Source organism: Carassius gibelio, chromosome A2 (assembly GCF_023724105.1).
Source record: "Carassius gibelio isolate Cgi1373 ecotype wild population from Czech Republic chromosome A2, carGib1.2-hapl.c, whole genome shotgun sequence".
NCBI lineage: Eukaryota > Metazoa > Chordata > Actinopteri > Cypriniformes > Cyprinidae > Carassius > Carassius gibelio.
Window position 1 is genome coordinate 28,559,768 of NC_068372.1, and position 20,848 is coordinate 28,580,615.

The following is a 20,848-nucleotide window of genomic DNA, read 5'->3' on the forward strand; positions in this document are numbered from 1 at the left end:
ATTTGTATGCTACTTTAATGTTATAGCCTATTTTTCAGATATTAGTGTAAATAATATAAATAGGCTATGTTTTAGACATTTTGGGCCAGTGATGAAGCAGCATATATCCAAAAATAAATAAATAAATAATGTGATGTATTTTGAAATGAAATAATTGTATTGTCTGTTATTTATTAATGAGCTTTGATTAGGATGTGATATTAATATTCTCCAGTAGCTCCAGTTTAATTTTAAAGTATTTTTAAATAATGCAATGGCAGAAATATCATTAAATTATTACATTTATATTTAGTCATTTAGCAGATGCTTTTATCCAATGCAAATATGCTGTACTTATCCAGACTGAGCAAAAGGGCTGACAAAAACACTCTGGACCCCTCACATCCAGCACACTCCCTCTTTGAACTATTGGCATCTGGTCGACGCTACAGAGCACTGAGCACCAGAACGACCAGACACAGGAACAGTTTCTTTCCTTAGGCAATCCATCTTATGAACACTTGATGAAAACTCTGGATCTCACTATACTATTTATATTTAAATAAACATACAATTATTTATCTAACACGCATTCATAGTGTACACTTAAATTTTGCACATAATATACCTGTACATGCATAACTTCTTTTTGTAATATATCTGCCATACATTGTCAATTTGTATATTGTCATTCCTTACCTACGTGTTTGTATTTTTTGTATTTTTTATTCTTTTATTATGTGTTTTTTGTTCTGTCGCTGTTATTCTGTTGCACTGCTGAGCTTCTGTCAAGAAAACAAACAAATTCCTCGTATGTGTAAACATACCTGGCAATAAAGCTCATTCTTCTGATTCATTCTGAATATATATATATATATATATATATATATATATATATATATATATATATATATATATATATATATATATATATACAAAATATTAAAAGTTTATATTATTTTTTCAATTTTGTAGCATAATTTGTATTTGATTTAATTGATTTATTGTTTTAATGTACTGTAAATAGTTCAGTTGCAATTCAAGCTTATAGTACACGTTTATGAGTATTTCTCTTGACAGTTTTGCTTTCACTGGCCTGATGATGAAGCAGCAGTGGGTCCAGTGGCACTGATGAACATCCGGGTTTCCCGCTGGCACCGCTGCTGTGGCTCTCAGGAGCCATCTTGGACGCCGTTCAGTATTTCGCAAGTCAGTCCCTCCTGCCCCCTCCAACTTCCCCGGCTGAGGGAAGAAACACGGACCCACACAAGGGGGCTTCGCTTCTGCTCCAAGCGTCCAAACTCAGGCTCGCACCGAGAGCTCGTCCATGCTGCTGCTCTTTCTGCCCGGTCAGAATGAAATGCTGGATGTTTGCGGCAGCAGGGACCTTCTTTCCGAGCGATACATTGTTGTTGTGAAGAGCTCGTGCTGTTATTGTAGCGCTGAAGAATTGCGCGCAGGCCTTCGCGTTCATGTGTTTCATTTCATTCTTAAATGCTTTCACGGCATAAAGGACGACATTTATCGCCAGGATCCCCGAAGGAAGGAACATGTTTGTTACCTGGCTGACTTTTGCACTCGTCTTGTGCACAGGTAAGGCGTGCGTTTACAGAGATTTGCTTCATCTTCAATCAAAAAGATAGTATCTTGTGTGACTGGTTGTGTTACTAAACCTAGTCATGATGCCTGTCTGAACAGCATGCTAGTTTGCAAGTGAAGCACTTAATGCTATCTATGTATGCAGCGCGCTAGGTTTTGAGACCCATCCAGAGTTACCAAACCATTTGAGTGTTTCTCCAGTGTAACCCGAATTAATCGATCATTCTTTATCTCACTTGTGTGTGTTTTGATCTATTTCGTTGTTTAGGTTCGATCAATCCCGTGTTGGTTGGTTTATGATAGTTTGTATTATGTTTCTGATTGTTAAATGCACAGAGAACAAAAGTTAAACAGTTGGTTTGTTGAAACAATTGATCTCCAAGAAACAACTCACGGTTTCACCTCATGTTTTCATGTTTCGTTTGGTTTCCCAAATTGGTTTGTTTTCATTTTAGAGTGTTGCCTTGTATATGGTCAGTGCTTTTAATCCTTGTTTGTGATCATTTGTGGAGAAACATCGCCTGCCAAAAGGCACATTTATTTTATATTTAAAGCATCTTTATTATTATTATTATGTCATGGCAGATTAGTTTTGCTCGTTCTAAACAGTGGTGCACTATAACACAATTTAAACAAAATTAGTTGTAATAAAAATACAGATAATATTTGATGTATCACGTTCAGAGCCAGTGGTATCCAAATGTAAAATATGTCAAATTATTCTAAAATCATAATGAAATATACAAAGTTGAGCATCGATTTTAATCTGTCAGAAAGACAAAGTTAATAACAAATAAATGGTTAAACAATAATGGGTTGAGCACTGAGTTGTATTAAAAATAGACGAGGCAAATAAAGATTAGTTAATATTAATAATGCATTGGACTTTGGGTTAAGTGAAAAAAGGTTAAAATATTATTTGGGTATAATAAAAGCAGCAGGCCAACTGTTATAAAAAAAGAAATAGAGAATGAGTCTAAATAAATAAATAACAAAATAATAGAAGTTTAGACAAGGTCCTTTTCTTTTTATTAAATATTTGTGTGTGTGTGTGTTATTTGCCTAAAAGTGTGTTATGTATATGTATACACACACACACACACACAAACACACACTTATACATATACATATACTTTGACTTACTTTTTGTTGTTGTTGTTGTTGTGCATCAAATACATTCAAAACTGTCCTTTTATGTTCCTACTTTAGATTTCACTTTTAGTCCAGTCTGTTTATTTGACCAGCAGACAAAGCATTGTGCTTTGTTCAGTTATTGATGTTGAGGTATTGATTTTGATCATTGTTTTATGGGACCAGTGAGGAAATCTTCTTATCATGAAAGCTGATTTGTAATGGAGTCCTTTACGGGTGCTTGTGAGGAGGAAACCCCCTCAAAACAAAAGAGTCTTTGATACACCCTCTAGATCAGTGTGTGTGTGTGTGTGTGTGTCAGCTGCAGGGTGGTGATGGGGTGAAGAAAGGTAAAATCTGGGAAAGTGCACCACAGGGGATCTTAGAAATTCACTTATTCTGTGTATGTGTGTGTGTGTGTGTGTGAACGAGGAAAGTGGAGTGCTGTGGGTTTTAAGTAGGGGGCTGCTGATGTAATTTGCTCTTATCATGTGACACACAGTATCAGTGACAAAGAAGCCATACATTGATATATCAGTGAGTGTTTAGCTATTAAAAGCATGATGAACTCCATCTCATAACATGAGCTCTGGTGTTAAAGCTTCTGTAGCCCCTTCTCTCTGATTCTGGGTGCTTTAGTGAGTAGGTGGGGTCATGTTTGCAGGGGGAAGGGTGGCCGGAGGATACACGTCAAATTTAAAGGGACAGGCTTTGTTTTTTGTTGTTTTTTTTTTTAAGTATGTAATGTGCATAAATCTCCTTGCTTGTGTAGCCTATCAAACATTATGTGTAATCTGCTTTTTTTTGCTCCCTTGGAACAGAAACATAATAATTTTTAGTTAAAGTGATTAATAATAATGTACAAGCACTGAGATTAGTTTTGTTTAAAAAGACAAGAAAAAACATTATTCAGTAATGTTAAGTGGCATCCCAAAAAAAAAAAAAGATAAAATTAAGTTACAATAAATTTATTTAAAAATAATAATAGTTTAGGTCCAGTTGATTATTTTTAAATGACAATTGCTTATAAATTGCATGAAGAATAAATACAAATAAAAACTTTTAATAATTCTAAATTTATCATTCAGTTTAATGGTGTCAGAAAAACAGTAATCATAATAATATAATAATAATAATAATGTTCCAAGCATTGAGGTTAGTTGTATTTAAAAAAACAAGAGTTAATATTATTTATATATTTATTATTTAGTTGATATTTAAGAGGTTGAGCTTTGGGTTGAAGAAATCAAAAAGACAAATAATTATTTGTTTAAAAAAATCTTCAGGTTAAGTGTCAGCTGTGTCAAAATAATACGGTTCAGTGCCAGTGATGTAAAATAAAGAAATAAATAATATTAAGACAAATAAATCACATTATTTGTAAGTAATATTTGGCCAAAAATCTTTATTAAAAGATTAAAGACCAATAAAAGCTTGTTTCTTATTTATAGGCTTAAAAAAAAGATTAGTATTAATAATAATGTATGAAGCATTGAGTTCAGTTGTATTTAAAAAGACAAAACAAATAAAGATCAATTACTAAAATAAATATGTAGAGCTTTAGGGGGGAAGGGTGGTGGCAGCTATATGTCAAATTTAAAGGGGCAGGCTTTGTTTTTATTTATTTTTAACAAATGCAATGAGCAGAAACCTTTTTGCTTGTGTTCCCTATCCAGCATTATATCATAATCTGCTATCTTCCCCCATTTCAGTCTGACCTTAGGAGGTCTTTCTGCTCGTCTGAAATGTGGATCTTACGCTATGTAATCATCTCACATCCCTGACCCAGTTCTTTGTGCAATAGTGTGCAGTGATGCCCAGGGTCGGTTATACAAAGACGACAAGACGTGCCTTCTGACAGCTGATTCAACATCTGGATTTGATTTGGTGGTTTTCTTAAAGACCACAGAAACTCCATTCACTGGTCTTAAATCATCTACCCATGAAGCCTGTGGTTTGTGGCTGTGTGTTTGGGTACGGAGGTTTGATGGCTAGTTGAACACACACTGGGGTTTCTGATGAGGGGGTTTTAAGTGTTTAAACATCTCATTAGGTTTTGATTGACAGGTAAATGTTGCTTGTGATCTTAGAAAATCATTTGCGGCTGAAAATGTTTGTGTAGTTATTTGATGATTTAATACCTAGATGAATCCAACCACAAAAGCAGCCACACTTTTAATGTCTAATGCATAATAAAATATAAAACTTGTTACCCTACATTTTAAAAATAAACAAGCAAAACATTTTTAATTGGTTTCAAATCATTTGCAATGCATCATTCGTTTGCATATATATGTTGTTCCAAACCTGTATGGGTTTCTTTCTTCTGTTAAACACAAAAGAAGATATTTTGAAGAATGTTGACAGCCATTGACTTCCATAGTATTTTTATTCTTCCCATACTATGGCAATCAATGGATACCAGCAACTGCTTGGTAAAGATAATGCTTGTTTTAATCTGCTTCTATTCTGTGTTTTCTGTCAGGAGGCAGTCAGGCGGAGGTGGAGACTAGAGAGTGCGTCTACTACAATGATAACTGGCGGACGGAGAAAACCAATCAGAGCGGTTTTGAGAGGTGTGAGGGGGAGAAAGACAAGAGGCTGCACTGTTACGCCTCCTGGTTAAACTCGACTGGAACCATCCGCCTGGTCAGAAAAGGCTGCTGGCTCGACGACTTCAACTGTTATGACCGGTAACATCAGAACCTCCTTCATATAATGGCACTGTTTGATTCCACTACCTTCTTTCATTGATATGGTGCCAAACAAATGAAGCACATCAATCTTTGTCTTCAAGTTTTGTTTATGGATTGAAGAATGTTTTAAAATGCAAAGTTATTTAATTGAACATCTTTACATATTACAAGCTTCATTGGATGTAATGGTCAGAAGTTATTTAACCATATTGTTTGACCGAGTGTGCGGTCAGTAAGATTTTTGAATATATTAAGTATCTTATATCCACCAAAGCTGCATTTATGACTTAAAATACTGTAAAAAAAAATATATTATTACAATTTAACTGTTTTCTGTTATAATTTTTTTAATGTAATTTATTCATATGATGCAAAGCTACATTTTTAGCATTATTATTCCAGTCTTCAGTGTCACATGATCTTCAGAAATCATTCTAATATGCTGTTTCTCAAGAAACTTTTCTGATTATTATCAATGTTGAAAACAATTTCACTGCTTCACATTATTGTAAAAACATTATAAAAAAATTCAGGGTTATTTGGTGAATAGAAAGTTCAAAAGAACAGCATTTATTTGAAATATTATAAATGTCTTTACTGTCACTTTTGATAAATGTAATGCATCCTTGCTGAATAAAGGACTAATTTCTTCAAGTATTCAAATCTGACCCCATGTCAATTAACTCTTGCTTATGATATTTGTAAATAAAATCACATTTTAAATATTTTTTAGAAAATAAAAGTGCTTGGATAGCTTTGGTGGAGAATAATAAGCTGATGTAAATGATAACAGTGTCCCTTTATTGGTTAATGGCTCTGAAACCAGCAGTTTCCCATATTCCCAGATCCTCTCAAGTGAAAACATGCAAATGTTGGTCACATTAGACACTGATCACTGTAAACTGTTTTGAATTGCTGAAAATGATGTGTTTTTGCATATGTGCTGTGTGGTTTCCTTGCAGACATCCAAGTTACTACATTTAGATTTATTTCTCTAATTTAGCAATTCCTTCAGTGAAGAACTCATCAGTCAGTGCCAGTTTCCTATTTTTAGATCCACCCCTTTCATCACCGTTGTCTCTCTCTCTCTCTCTCTCTCTCTCTCTGTGTGTGTGTGTGTGTGTGTGTGTGTGTGTGTGAGCAGGCAGGAGTGTGTGGCTACGGAGGAGAGTCCACAGGTGTTCTTCTGCTGCTGTGAAGGAAACTATTGCAATGAGAAGTTCACACACCTCCCAGAAGCCATCACTCCTGCAGGTAAACCAGACAATATGTCTCCTCACTGCCGTGTGGCCCATTCTTCAGGTTCTTTATATGAGCTGTGCAACTTTGAACGGTTTTTAGCATTTAAATCCTCGTAATTGTCAGTGTTTTTGTTGAATTTGTCAGTTTGAATAAAGGAATCTGTTGTATGTTACACTGATTTTACCATGGTTAAGCTTAAATGCCAAAACTTCCTTAAACCATAACCTTTTGCTTTTATACAGTAATTGTCAATAGCAATATGATACATATTTACATTTATTAACAATCAATTCTTCTAAGTATTATATTTTAGTTGTGTAACTGTTGGTGATGGTAGATACGAGAGTTGGTGCATTGATGTAAAACTGATGCTCAGCCAAAGCTGGATCATTTTATAATGGCTTCATGTGTTTTTTTTTTTACACCTGATTATTGCTGATGTGTGTTTTCTCCCAGTAAAGATCCAGCCTCCTCAGCCCGGGCCGTCTCTGTGGGGTGTGCTGGTTTATTCTCTTCTTCCTTTGGCCATTCTCTCTCTGGCGCTGATGCTCGCCTGCTGGACGTACCACCAACGAAAACCACCCTACAGACACGTCGACATCGGCCAGGTCTGACAACTCCGGATATCTTTGTATCACAGTTTTCACAAAAAATATAATGCAGCACTCCTGTTATATTCAGAAAAACAATATTGCAATTTTTTGTGTATTTATTGTCAACTAAATGCAGTCTTGGTGAGCATAAGAGACCTTAAAAAAACATTAAAAAGATTGTTATTGGGATATGCTTGTAGTTTTCTATCAGATGAGTGATTGTTGAAAAGATTTTTTATGTATATTTTGTAGTTAGATGTAATTTAGTCCCAAATATCAAATTTTTACCACAAAATGTCATTTTATGCCACTTTGATTAAGTTGTACTGCTCATCAGATACAGTGTTTTATCTGTGTGTTTGAATGAGCTTTATTTGGACACTCTTGATCAGGATGCTGGTGTTCCTCCACCGTCTCCTCTGGTTGGCCTGAAGCCGCTGCAGTTGCTGGAGTTGAAAGCCCGGGGGCGCTTTGGCTGCGTCTGGAAAGCCCAGTTACTGAGTGAATATGTGGCGGTGAAAATATTTCCCATCCAGGTAAATATTCCATTCATGCATTTTGAAGAGAGGAACACTTGTGTGTGTCTGTTCTCAAATGAATTTTGTGTGTATGATGTTTGATTCTGAATGTGTTCATTTACAGGACAAGCAGTCATGGCAAAACGAGAGAGACATTTTCCTCACCGAGGGTTTTAAACACGAGAATATTCTGCGCTACATCTCAGCAGAAAAACGTGGCACGAACCTTCAGATGGAGTTGTGGCTGGTCACAGAATTCCACGAGAGGGTCAGTGAGGGCTTATTTTCCCCCAAAATGTCCCTAGAGAAATAACAAAACCATACTATGGGGTGAAATGGACCAAATCATTTTTCAAATATGCACCAGATAAAAACAGTTCTGCATATAAATATTAATTGTTGGTACTCAAGTGCATCAATTCAGAATGAATAGATAAAAACCAACAATAATCTGCACTTAGTCAAAAACTATAAATGCAAATTTAAAGAAACACTAGGCTAATGTTTTATACTTACCTTGCCATTGTGTGCTGTAAATATTGTTGCACTTATGGTAAAGTGCTTGTCATTATTCATATTTGTAAGTTGCATTGAATACTGTATTTAAATTTTAGTTAACAAATTTTTTGTGTTGTTTTTGTTGTTGTATTTTATTTTAATTTTTTTTAAATGTCTAAATTGTGGTTTTTTTTTTTTCTTCTGGTTTAGTTTTCTTAGTACATCAAGCTAGTAAATAGAAGTTAATTAAAATGAGATATATATATAAAATTAATAAATAAAAAAATAATTATATATATATATATATATATATATATATATATATATATATATATATATATATATATATATATATATATATATATATATATATATATATATAAAATTGTATTTTTTTTATTTATGAATTATTAGATATTTCAGTTTAAATTAATTTTATTAAATAAAAAATGGCACAATCCTTAATCCCAAACCCTAACTCCACACATTGCAGGGTTCGCTAACAGATTACCTGAAGGGGAACCCGGTGAGCTGGCCTCAGTTGTGCCATATTTCAGCAAGTATGTCCCGTGGCCTGGCATACCTTCATGAAGACCTTCCTTATCGAGCAGAGGGACCCAAACCTGCCATCGCTCACAGGTACATGAGACGGAGCTTTTACAAGAGCGATACAGATCTGGAAGGAACTGGATCTTTGAGCATTTGCTGTGCACTTTTAAAAAATACATTTGTAAATTTTAATGCTCTTGCTGTGTAGTCATATGTAGACAGTGGCTGATTTGAGGTTGTTGTTTTGCAGAGATTTCAAGAGTAAGAATGTCCTGCTCAAGACGGATTTGACCGCAGTGATTGCAGACTTTGGGTTGGCTGTCTGCTTTGAGCCTGGGAAACCGCCTGGAGATACACACGGCCAGGTGAGTGTCTCAAAGACTACATCTCAGTCCAGCTGCTTCTTCATATCCATGCTAAATATTTGAATGCATGCAATGAATTTACCTAAAAAAAAAAATAATACAAATAAATCCTTCGGTACCAAGGAAGACTACTGTTCAGATTTGGGGTGGTAAAATTTTATGTTTTTGAAAGACGTCTCTTTTATTTGATCAAAAATACGGTAAAACTGTAATATTGTGAAATATTATAACAATTAAAATAACTGTTTTTGTTGTTATATATATATATATATATATATATATATATAATTTTAATGTAATTAATTTCTGTGATGCACAGCTGAATTTTCAGCATCATTACTCCAGTCTTCAGTGTCACATGATCTTCAGAAATCATTCTAATATGCTGATTTGCTGCTCTGATTTTTTTATTTTTTTTATCGGCAATGTTTATCAGAATAGTTGTGCTGCTTAACATTGCAAAACGAGTCTAATCTGTCTAATACTTTGCACTGCACTGTAAATATTGCTGTTCTTATGATAAAGTGCCATGGTGTTAAAGTATTAAATAAAATAGTGCTTGCAACGTGCCTTATTTGTATGTGGATCTGAATAAAAGCATCTGCTAAATATATGCAAGAAACATGAGGCTTTTATTTATCATTTAGTCATTTTAAGGTCAAATAAGTGTAAATTTGAAGCACATTAAGATGGTCCCCAAACTCGGCTGGGATGGTGGTGAGAGGCTGAGTCTCGTGAATCACTGTTTGTGTTTTCTGTCCTGCTGCAGGTGGGAACGTGGCGTTACATGGCTCCGGAGGTGCTGGAGGGAGCCATTAATTTCCAAAGGGATGCTTTCCTAAGGATCGACATGTACGCTCTAGGACTGGTGCTGTGGGAGCTGGTGTCTCGCTGCACCGCCTCCGATGGTGAGTCTCAATCCTCAAATTACAATTCTGGGAGTAAGGTGTTGAATAAAAAAAAAAAAATGCTGTTGCTGTCTCACTCAGGTCCTGTAGGTGAGTATCAGCTGCCCTTTGAGGAGGAGGTGGGCCAACACCCCTCACTGGAAGACCTTCAAGATGTGGTGGTCCACAAGAAGATGCGGCCGGTTTTTAAAGACTGTTGGATCAAACATCCGGTGAGAATCTCAGAAGAAGTACTTATTTGAAAATAATCAAGACGGTCATAAATATTAGTATTGTCATTTTACAGTTGCAGGTTTTTTACAATGTCGAAATCCTTTCTTATCTTGACCTCTTTCTCTGTGGTTTGGTCAGGGTTTGGGTCAGTTGTGTGAGACCATCGAGGAGTGCTGGGACCACGACGCAGAGGCGCGTCTGTCAGCGGGCTGCGTGGAGGAACGTATCTCCACCCTCTCGAAGACAAGCAACACCATCAACACGTCTACCTCGGAGTGCCTGGTCTCCATGATGACGTCCGACAGCGACACGGACCTTCCTCCCAAAGAGTCCAGCACCTGAACGCCCGCCTCCAAACATCAGGGACTGCGAACCACTGTGTTCATCACTCCAGTAAATGTGAACTTTGCTGCTAATTTGATCTCTGAATCGTCATGTATCTCATTTCTTCTTGCATCGTTGGATGGCTTTCACCAGCACATTCATCTACTGTACTCCTCCAAGAGGAAGGCACACACACAAAACCTCAAAATCTCGGAGAGCATTCAGGGGATTGTTTCAGACTGCTGGGATATGAGCACACGTTACCTCATCGGTTTAAATGCCATTTTTAAGTTGTTTTTTGCCTTCACTCCATGAATACCTCCATCCATAATTCTCTACCCACTGTTTTTTTCAAGATTACGCGACGATCTGATGACTGTTACACAACCTTCCAAGAGCACACATGGTCCTTTTTGTACTCGGTGAATTTTAATGTAGTTTTAATGTACCCTTTTTCCCTTTGAAATGTCTCGTGGGATGTTATTTTTGCTATTTCCGGCAGTTGTCTGGGACACTGGAAGCTGAGGGCAGCGGGACTGTTATGATACGAGTTGCCTTTCGGAGCGTCGGATTGGTTTTAATGTAGCATCTTGCTTATGTTAAAGTATCTGAAGTCAGACGTGCCATCATGTTTCAGCACTCGTTGTTTCTGAGTGACAAGAGCTGCAGTTGAAGTATTAGTTCTGCGGTTTGATTTCAGTCACGGCTAAATGTTTCGGTACATCAGGAAAGTGTGTGATGTTTGTCCACTACACTACTCAGGTAAACTCCGTGCATGTGATTGTGTGACCGCTCACTCTTACAGCAATAGTTCTCAGCAGTTTGGTGAATCTCACAAAGAAAAATCTGGGTCAGAAGTCATAAAATCGAAATAAAAAAATATAGAATTATACATTCATGAAAATTTTGCTCAGTGAGAGTAAAGCTTATTTTTGGGGAGAAGATTTTTTGCATTGCGGGATTATTTCATAGCTGTTAAGCACATTTTAGCACATCATTAGCATAATGGAAAACAAATATTTGAATGAAAATATCACACATAGATTTTTTTTAACACTTTTATATTAGCGTAAGGAATTTGGTAAAAGAAAACAACATTAAATATTTGTACAGATGTGCTTTACAAATATATTTTTCCTTGCATCACAGTAATGAGAATTTTTTTTTTTTTTTTACTAATATGAATTGTTTTCTTATATATAATGTTGCAATTTAAAACAAATCAAAATGATCTTAGTATTAGCTTTATTCTCTTTATGCAGCATTTCATTTTGTAGAAAATAAAGCTTTTGGGACAATGCATATTATCATTACTGTAATGCAAAAAAAAAAAAAAATGTACATTGTTGTTTTTTCCATTTAAATATATTTTTTCTGCCATCACAGTAATGATGAAAATGTTTTTTTTGCATTACCATAATGACAATCCAAAGAGCTAAAATGTCATAAATAATGTCACCGTATTAATAACAAAAATGATAATGGTCCTAAACAGGCTTTACTAATTTAGCAAAAAATAAAGATCCTTTCTTGTGCCGTTCTAAAATGGCTCATTTATCAACTAAATAATGTCAGAATATAAAAACACCATAATGGTCCTGAAATAGGCATTATTGTCTTTATGCAACATTTAGTCTAGCAGAAAATAAATTTCTTATCATAAATGTCATAATTAAGCAAAAATTTTTCTAAATATTTTGAAAATGTTATTCTCCTGACACAACATTTAATTTAGCAGAAAACAAAGTTATTTTTTGGGCTTTTAAATCATTAATGTCATAATTAAGCTACAATGTTCTCCCCCAAATTATCATTACTGTAATGCAGATTTTTGTAAATTGATGTTAAATACAACAAAATGACCTACATATATTTACAATTGTTTAACAATTTAAATATATTTTTTCTTGCATCACAGTAATAAGAATATTTTTTTCCATTACATTGAAGAGGAAAAAATGACCTGAAATGTCATAAAGTAATTTCACAATATAAAAAAATCAGACAGTCTTAAAATATGCTCCAGTCTCTTTCTGCATCATTCAATTTCTTATTGTTTTTGGGGGGTAAAATATGACCCAGGCATTTCTTGATTCACATCTCAACAGTGGCGATATCTCACGGCTCGCCTGTTTCCCGCAATAACTTCAGCGTTGGAGACCGAATGTCCGTAGTGCTGTACTCTTCAGTCATCTCATGACTTTATCAGATTAGTCAGCGTAAAACATATACGATCACTGAATCTCAACCGTCATGTGCTCAGTGATCAGATATACCTCAGATAGTGTGACTTTTTATATCTAAAGTATTTTATTCTGTTGTGTGGTAGCAATATAATTTAATATCCAGCTGCTTTTCTGTGATTTAAAGAAATTTTCTTGTGTTTTTGTTTTTAACAGAAGGTGCTCGATGCGTTTTATAAAGTGTTTAGCTTTGAGTCAAGCATCTGCAGGTTCAATGGCTTCTGTGGTTCAGATGAACTGTTCTCTGAGGACATGCAACCCTGTTTTATTTAGTGTGTGTATGTTTGTTTGTGTGGTACATGTATCTTCTTCCCTCGTCTCCATCTTATCAATTGTATTAAGTTGGTTTTCTCTATTATCAAATCAGGGATTTGAAAAATAAAGTATTGCAGTGCAAGTTGTGCAAATGTAGTTGAAGCCAAACTTTTATGCTATCAGGTGTTGATGTGTGATGTATATAAGTAATGTCAGCAGATCTGCTAACTGATGCTAGTTGAAGCATCTTTTACTCTTGTTATATTTCTCTGTTTCACATAAAGAAACCCTAACAATTATTTGTATGTTAGGACTACCTGAGGAGTTTCCCATGATCCTTTGCCAGCTCAAAGGTGGCTGGATTCTCACAAGGGATCAGGAATGATGGAGGTTTTTTTTTTTTTACTGCTGCTGATGTAGTAAATGTATGTTGTGTTGCCCCGGTTTGGGTCTTTTCAGATTCTGCTGCCATGTTCAGTATTTTATTGAATTAAACATTACCCATGTTTATCACTTAAATGTCCTGTTTGTCTTTTATGTTTAGAACATAGTGACTTTTAGTGAATAATTATGTAATTATATGTTAAAAAAAAAAGGCCATGATTGCTGGTCAAATGTTATAAATGTTTTTTTTATTTAAAATTTTATTTTATTTAAGGCCATGGTTGCTGGTCAAACTTGACCTCTACAATTGTTTTGTATTATTATTATTTATTTTTAAGTGTTACATATGTACAAAAAAAATCACAAATAAGTACATATATTAAAAATAAATAACAAATAAAGATGCATAACCAATACTGGAAATGGGTTTTCATGCAATTATTAATTATAAAAATATATATTTTTAAATGCTTTTAAATCCATTGAGGTTATGAGGCTTCAGTAATTTAGATTTTAGTTGAATTCGCCTCTGTGCAACACTAGAGGGCAGTATTTGTTCGGCTGATGTCTCAGCACGCGCATTCATGACTTTGGACCGAGCGGCAACCGGCGGCAACCTCGCGCTCTCTCTCGTGAAGGAAGTGACTAAAACTGCAATTCATCGACTGGCCGCTTGAGGCTGGCTGCAGAAGAGAGTCAGTCCCATAGACTCCCCATGTTAAAATGCCCAACTTTACAGCAGAAAAAAACGTTTACAGCCTGGTTCAAAAAATGATTTCGGTCTATATTGCTAATTTTGCCCTTCATGACAACTGTGAGTGGGGTGAATTTTTTTTATAACTAAAATCCGTTTAAATTATATTAAGCCTTAAAGTTCTGCATAATTAAGGGCGTGGCCACTTGAGTGACAGGTGGATTGCCGCTGCTGACCATAGACATATAAACTCAAATTCATTTGATCGTGTCTATGTTATTCTAAATATAAGTATGTTATTCTGTGTGTTGCCCATAGACTGTAAAACATATAAACATATAATCGCCTGTAATATCGGTGCTCTGCCGGTGGTGGCAGCACTGCGGCGCGTGAGAGACCTCTACACACAGCGCATGACGTCGAGGAAGAGGTGTAGAAACACACAGATTAGCAGTAATTTAGCGTTTTTAGTTTACATTTTAGTAATTCAAAGAGAGCCATGTCGGAAAGAAAGGTTTTGAATGTAAGTACCTCTTTCTTTAATTTTATATTATTGTTGTGTTACGGTTTACGGTGGATTGGAGGAGTAATATCTAAGAAATCACCGTGCTAATGAAGTTAGCAAATTTAGCGTATAGCCTACTTTTATTAAATACAAGTCATATAGATAAATGTTTCATGTTAAGTAATGTTTTCGATGCCCATCGTGTACATATGTTGAAATAAGCTTGAATACACCTGTTAAGATGAACTTTGAAATAAGTTTGTATTTACAATGTTCATTACTGTGATTAAACTGCCAACTTTCAGCATCTCTTCTTGTTTTTCCTCAGAAATACTATCCACCGGATTTCGATCCGTCTAAAATCCCTAAACTCAAACTGCCCAAAGACCGTCAGTATGTCGTTAGATTGATGGCACCATTTAATATGAGGTGAGTTGAAAAAGTGCCTTCAAATAGTTAAACTATGTAAAATTATTTGACAGGATAAAATAACACAAAATGGGGGAAATAATGTTCCATCATCATTCCGAGTTTGTTTGTGTGTGTGTGTGTGTATATGTGTATATATATATATATATATATATATATATATATATATATATATTATATATGATGGTCATTGGTTTTTGTTTTAATGCTTGAAAACCATCTTTTGTCTTTTAACCATATGTAACTGCAAAAACAAGATAAGTGAATATGAAAGTATTTAAACTCTACGTTGTGAGCAAAAAACTGTGTTTTGATTGATGAGGGATTGTCACCTTTTAAAATATTAATGCTTGTTGTTACACAGGTGTAAAACGTGTGGAGAATACATTTACAAAGGGAAGAAGTTTAATGCCCGTAAAGAGACCGTCCAGAACGAACTGTACCTTGGGCTTCTCATTTTCAGATTCTACATTAAATGCACCAGATGTTTGGCTGAGATCACCTTCAAAGTACTAGAATAAACATCATACTCTTTATAATCGACAGACAAACACTTAAGGTGTTTTTATTCTTGTCCTTGCTTGTTTGTTTGGTTGCACCTCGTCTAATTGCTGTGTTTCACAGACAGATCCAGAGAACACCGATTATGTCATGGAACATGGTGCAACACGTAATTTTCAGGCTGAGAAACTGATCGAAGAGGAGGAGAAAAAGATCCAGCAGGAGCGAGAAGACGAGGAACTCAATAACCCCATGAAGGTCTGATAGAAGCTTTAGACTACTTGTGTATTTTATGACTTTAGACGTTTTGTTATGGATTTATTGCTTTATTTTGTGCTATTTGTGTTGAATTTGTCTTTTTTTTTTCTACTTTCCCCAGAAATGTTTAGTGTAATATAAGCATTATTACATTTTTTATAACTGTGTTCCACATTTTACATAGATAAAAGCCTTCACAGCATCTTAAAGTCTTAGGAAGCAAACAAAAGCGCATACTAACTTAAAACATAACGTCCCTGAATGCCGTCACAGGTCCTGGAGAACCGCACACGAGACTCAAAGTTGGAGATGGAGGTGCTGGAGAACCTGCAGGAGCTGAAGGAGCTGAACCAGAGGCAGGCGCAGGTGGACTTTGAAGGCATGCTGGACAAGTATAAAGATATGGAGCGGAGACAGAAAGAGAGAGAGCAGGAGGAAGACGAGCGAGAGACCAAGTAAGACCCCTTTAATCTTTAGGAAGCTTTTGGCCTTTTTGCTTCATACACTGTATGATGGAATATTTGAGCTTACAGTGCCATTTCTGCTAAAAGTTTAATGGTTTAACATTTGAAAATTAAATGATTGAAAATTAAAAATTAAGCAAGCTATAAAAATTATATTAGTACTGTCATTTTAAAGTTGTAATGTAAAAAATATTATTTATTTTTATTTTGCAGTGAATTGTACAATAGTAACATTACATGTTATGTTTTTAGTAATTTTTATATTTTTATTTTTATTAAGTTATAACAATATTATTATTATTTTATAGCCATATCAATTATTGGCTAAATTGTGCGGCCATACAAACAAAGCAAACCTGTTTTATTTTATTTTTTTCAATTGTTGTTTTAAATCAATACGATTTTTCCCTGAAATTGTGCAGCCCTGGATTACTGCACATAAAATATGGTTCATGTACAAAATGAAGCTATTCATATGTTGGTGTTTGAAAGGCATAATTGTGTTCATTTTTGCCATGTACACTTACACGTGACAATAATTACACCATGTGCATTCAATGTGCATTCACAACTAGTTTTTTTAAAGCATGTAATGTCAAGATAAAGAAGCATGGATTATATTATAAAGTGTGGTTTAGACTTCTTTTCTCTTGCTCCTCATAGGGAGATGTTGGAGAGAGCTCTGGTCAAACGACTGAGGGACTCAGACTCTGAAGACGAGGCAGAAGATGCAAACGAAAGAGGCAGGAAACACACAGCTGATAACCCCACCGACATCCTCACCAAAGACGTGAACACGGGATCACAGGTGCAGAGAAACACTGCAGCCTCAACCTCGGTAGATTCAAATCTAGTTTGTTTGATTTGACCTTGACAGATTTTTACATTTTATTTTAGTTACTTTTATATATTATGATTGGGAAAAAGTATTTTGCGTTTTAAAAAAAAAAGGTATTGCATTAGAATGTCTTAATACATGTCTCTGAATACTCTACTGTGATTGGTCATGCTGCATTTGTTTATTTATATATAGTTATAAGTCTTAAGCAGGATAATGCATAGTCAGCCAGGCATTACTGCAAAATAAACACTCACAATTATGGTCACCTGTACATAATAGTTTATATGATCTGTGGAACAAAATTCAGTTGTTCTTTGAGCTTGCATGTGTTTTTCTGTTTTAATGTCCCATCTGTTTCTCTGATTAGTTTTTGTGCTGTTTTCCTGCTTGTCTCCACAGGGATCATCGTCTGTGGGTGTAAAGAAACAGAAGCTGGAGAGCTGGGAGAGGAGTGTCGGAGGTCTGGGAGAAAAGAGATCTCTGGGGTCTCTGGTGGTGAGGAAGAAACCAGCAGATTCTGCCTCTAAAGCTGCCTCCGCTGCACCACGAGAGGCTGCGGACACACAAACAGGTTCATGATCTATTCAGACCACTGAATGAGTGGGTTCTCAACAGTGTCGGGGAAAGTCAGGCTGTAAAGGAAGTGCGGGGTGTATTACATTTAATACATTTATTACCAGTAATACATCCTTTTATAATAATGATAGTGCTCCACTCTGTTCTAAAAATAAAAAATCAGAGGAAAAGGTTGTTTTACACTTAATGATAGCGAGCCAGACACACTTTTTTAAATTTACTTTATTTGTGGCCACTCAGAAAATAAATTATTTTTGAGCTTTTTTGGCCAATTTTTCGTTTGCTGATGTTATGTTCTTTTGATTTGTAATATATTTTAAAATGTAATTTATTCCTGTGATCAAAGCTGAACTTTCAGCATCATTACTCCAGTCTTCAGTGTCACGTGATCATTCAGAAATCATTGTAATATGCTAATTTGCTACTCAAAAACATGTATTTTTATTTCAATGTTAACAACAGCTGTGACGCTTCATATTTTGGGGGAAATTGTGATCCCTTTTTCAGGCTTCTTTGATGAATTGGAAGTTCAAAAGAACAGCATTTATTTGAAATAGATTTTTGTAAGCCTATAAAAGTAATATTTTTTTAAATGTCTATTACAGTATTTTTAAAAAGAGACCAACGTTAGGTCTGTATTCAGAAGAGTTCATGAATTATAACAATTGAAGTTTGTATAGTACACTTTCAAGTCTGTATTCAAAAATGGGTGGTGATAGTTAAGAGGTAAAAAAAAAATCTTACCGACTCCAGATTTTTAAATGGTGCTGTGTATACATTTTTTATAATAATGTTTTTAATAAAACAAAATTGCAAGTGAATGATTATTTTAATATTAGCTTGTTTTATTAATATTATTACTTTTATTAATATAATAATTCGAATTGTATTATTATTATTTATTATTATTTACTAAACTAATATGAATAAATGCATTCTAAAATGTATTATTTTATAATTAACTTGTTTTATTGTTTTATTAATTATACATTTAATTATTTTAATTAATATCTATTATTATTTAATGTCAAAATTGCAGTTATTTTATTGACTTGTTTAACTAATATTATTGTTTTATTTTTTAAATATATAATGGTTTGCACTAGAGTTGTTCCGATTCCGATACTAGTATCGGAAATATCTCCGATACCACAACAAATTCTGGCATCGGCATCGGCGAGTACATGAACCCATATACCGATCCGATACCATTTTTAATTACAAGACCTAGTTATTACCACTAGCTTTGCCTAACCGCTGCAAGGTTCTTCTTCGCTGCTCAGAATGCATTGCAAACACAGGAAGTTGTGCTGTGTTGCCACAAGCAACCCGTTTAGAGCAGCGAAGAAGAAATGAAAATGCGTTAGCAGCACTGATCTATATATCACTGGATCACTCATCGCATTCTAAACTGCCAACATACAGTGAAGCCGCTTCTATATCATAGATCAGTGGTTAGCAGTATGTCTCTGTAGTACCGGTAGTTACCGACTCCTGAGTATATTCGGTACCCGCAGCTGCGTTCAGTCGCTTCCGTGTTAGTCAAAGCGCAGGGCTCCAGACAGTAGCCGAATATATACTAGTGTCTGTGAAAATTAAACTGCAAAATACTTTTTAAATATTACTTCTGCAAATTCTACATCTCTGTGGGTGACGGGCGCAGATGTGCAGAAGCTTGCTGTTTTGTAGTCTCTGCTGACTTTGTGTTACAATGTAAGGACACGAACGCATAAACCGTCACTTTATGAGAATTTACCGTTTCATTTGAGAAAACTGTCATATCATAAACACAGACACTCAAAGATCTTCATGGCAGCCCATTAAAATAAATGTTTGGTTTAACATGAGTAAATTGACAATATATTAAGCTACTGTTGTAGCCTACAGTAGATTTAGCTATGTTAGATTTTTGGCTGCATTTGCAAGTTATTTTCCGCTTAAGAAAATAAATAATACTGTCAAATTCATGTCAGATAATAAGAATACTGTAATGAATACAGTAGTTCACCATGTATTTGTTCATGTTTTATTAAGAGATCAGTCTGAAGCACACCATAGAATATTTCTAGCAATTTACACAGGGCTAGTAGTGTATATACAGCTGTATCGGTATCGGATCAGTACTCTGTATCGCCCGATACCCTGAGCCCAGGTATCGGAATCGGTATCGGGAAGAGAAAAAGGGTATCGGAACATCTCTAGTTTGCACACTCCATATCTGTTCCATTTCTTGATTCTAGAGAAATATAATTATATATATATATACATACAAGTGGTGAGGCCAAAAAAAATTAAATTAAGGGACTTGATGCTTATGATAAAAACTCACTACAATTTCCACCATGAGCCCTGATGTTGTATTTATGTACCAAACAGAGTTTAGGGATTTGCTCTTTGTTAACCAGTTTTCTCTGTCTTTCTGGATCATTCAGGTGCAGGTGCTGCCAAACCTGAGTCCTCCTCAGCTTCTAGAGAACAGCCAATCACATCTCAGAGCGGTTCTTCTCTCAGCCTCTTGGGGGCATATACAGACAGCGATGACAGCAACTCTGACTAGGCTGGAAACCTAATTTTTTTTTATTAATATTTTTTTTTTTTTTTTTTTTTTCAGACCTGCAAAAATGACCACCTCTCTTTTCACAGACCACTTTAAGTTTCCATAACCTGGACTCTTTAAAAGAGCAATTCGGGAGATTTATATTTTTCAGCGATTAACTTTTTAGCTGGAGGAGCATTGTTTAGGAGAAGTTATTATTGTCTGGAATTCCTGAAGTCTATTAGATCTGCGTCATCCTGATATCGCTAATGTACTCTATAATGTGCTTCTAATGTATTATGCACTCTATAATGTAGTATTTGATTCTCCATTTTAGCTCAATCAATACAAGGAAATGCATTTGAGGGTTTCAGTAGAGAAAAGTGAATCTGAATCTAATTTCAACTGATCATCTCTAATCCCATACCATCCCATTTCATCCTTTTAAACTTCAAACTAATAAAAAGTTCCTTGTGTTTTGTTCCCGAGCAAAGATTATTTTTTTCAGTTGTGTTTGGTTTTTAGCAAATATTTGAAATATATTTCA

The 20,848-nt window shown here is 35.0% G+C and overlaps 2 protein-coding genes across 3 annotated transcripts; both read left to right on the top strand.

Annotated features, from left to right (window-relative positions):
• Positions 1–1,073: 1,073 nt before the first annotated feature.
• Positions 1,074–13,632, top strand: LOC127937437 (activin receptor type-2B-like). The gene is made up of 11 exons (XM_052534279.1): positions 1,074–1,572; positions 5,195–5,402; positions 6,550–6,659; positions 7,104–7,255; positions 7,633–7,776; positions 7,883–8,026; positions 8,750–8,895; positions 9,056–9,170; positions 9,940–10,078; positions 10,160–10,290; positions 10,430–13,632. Exons 1-11 carry the CDS (start codon positions 1,530–1,532, stop codon positions 10,631–10,633), a joined length of 1,536 nt encoding a protein of 511 aa, XP_052390239.1. The 5' UTR covers positions 1,074–1,529; the 3' UTR covers positions 10,634–13,632.
• A 913-nt stretch (positions 13,633–14,545) lies between these two features.
• Positions 14,546–20,794, top strand: LOC127937453 (splicing factor YJU2). 2 transcript variants are annotated; one of them, XM_052534280.1, is made up of 8 exons: positions 14,546–14,714; positions 15,025–15,125; positions 15,490–15,634; positions 15,750–15,884; positions 16,158–16,339; positions 17,012–17,186; positions 17,589–17,760; positions 20,198–20,794. In XM_052534280.1, exons 1-8 carry the CDS (start codon positions 14,691–14,693, stop codon positions 20,320–20,322), a joined length of 1,059 nt encoding a protein of 352 aa, XP_052390240.1. In that variant the 5' UTR covers positions 14,546–14,690; the 3' UTR covers positions 20,323–20,794. The 2 variants fall into 2 exon arrangements, with proteins under 2 accessions (XP_052390240.1, XP_052390241.1); XM_052534281.1 differs by having other exon boundaries at positions 17,012–17,156.
• Positions 20,795–20,848: the final 54 nt, after the last annotated feature.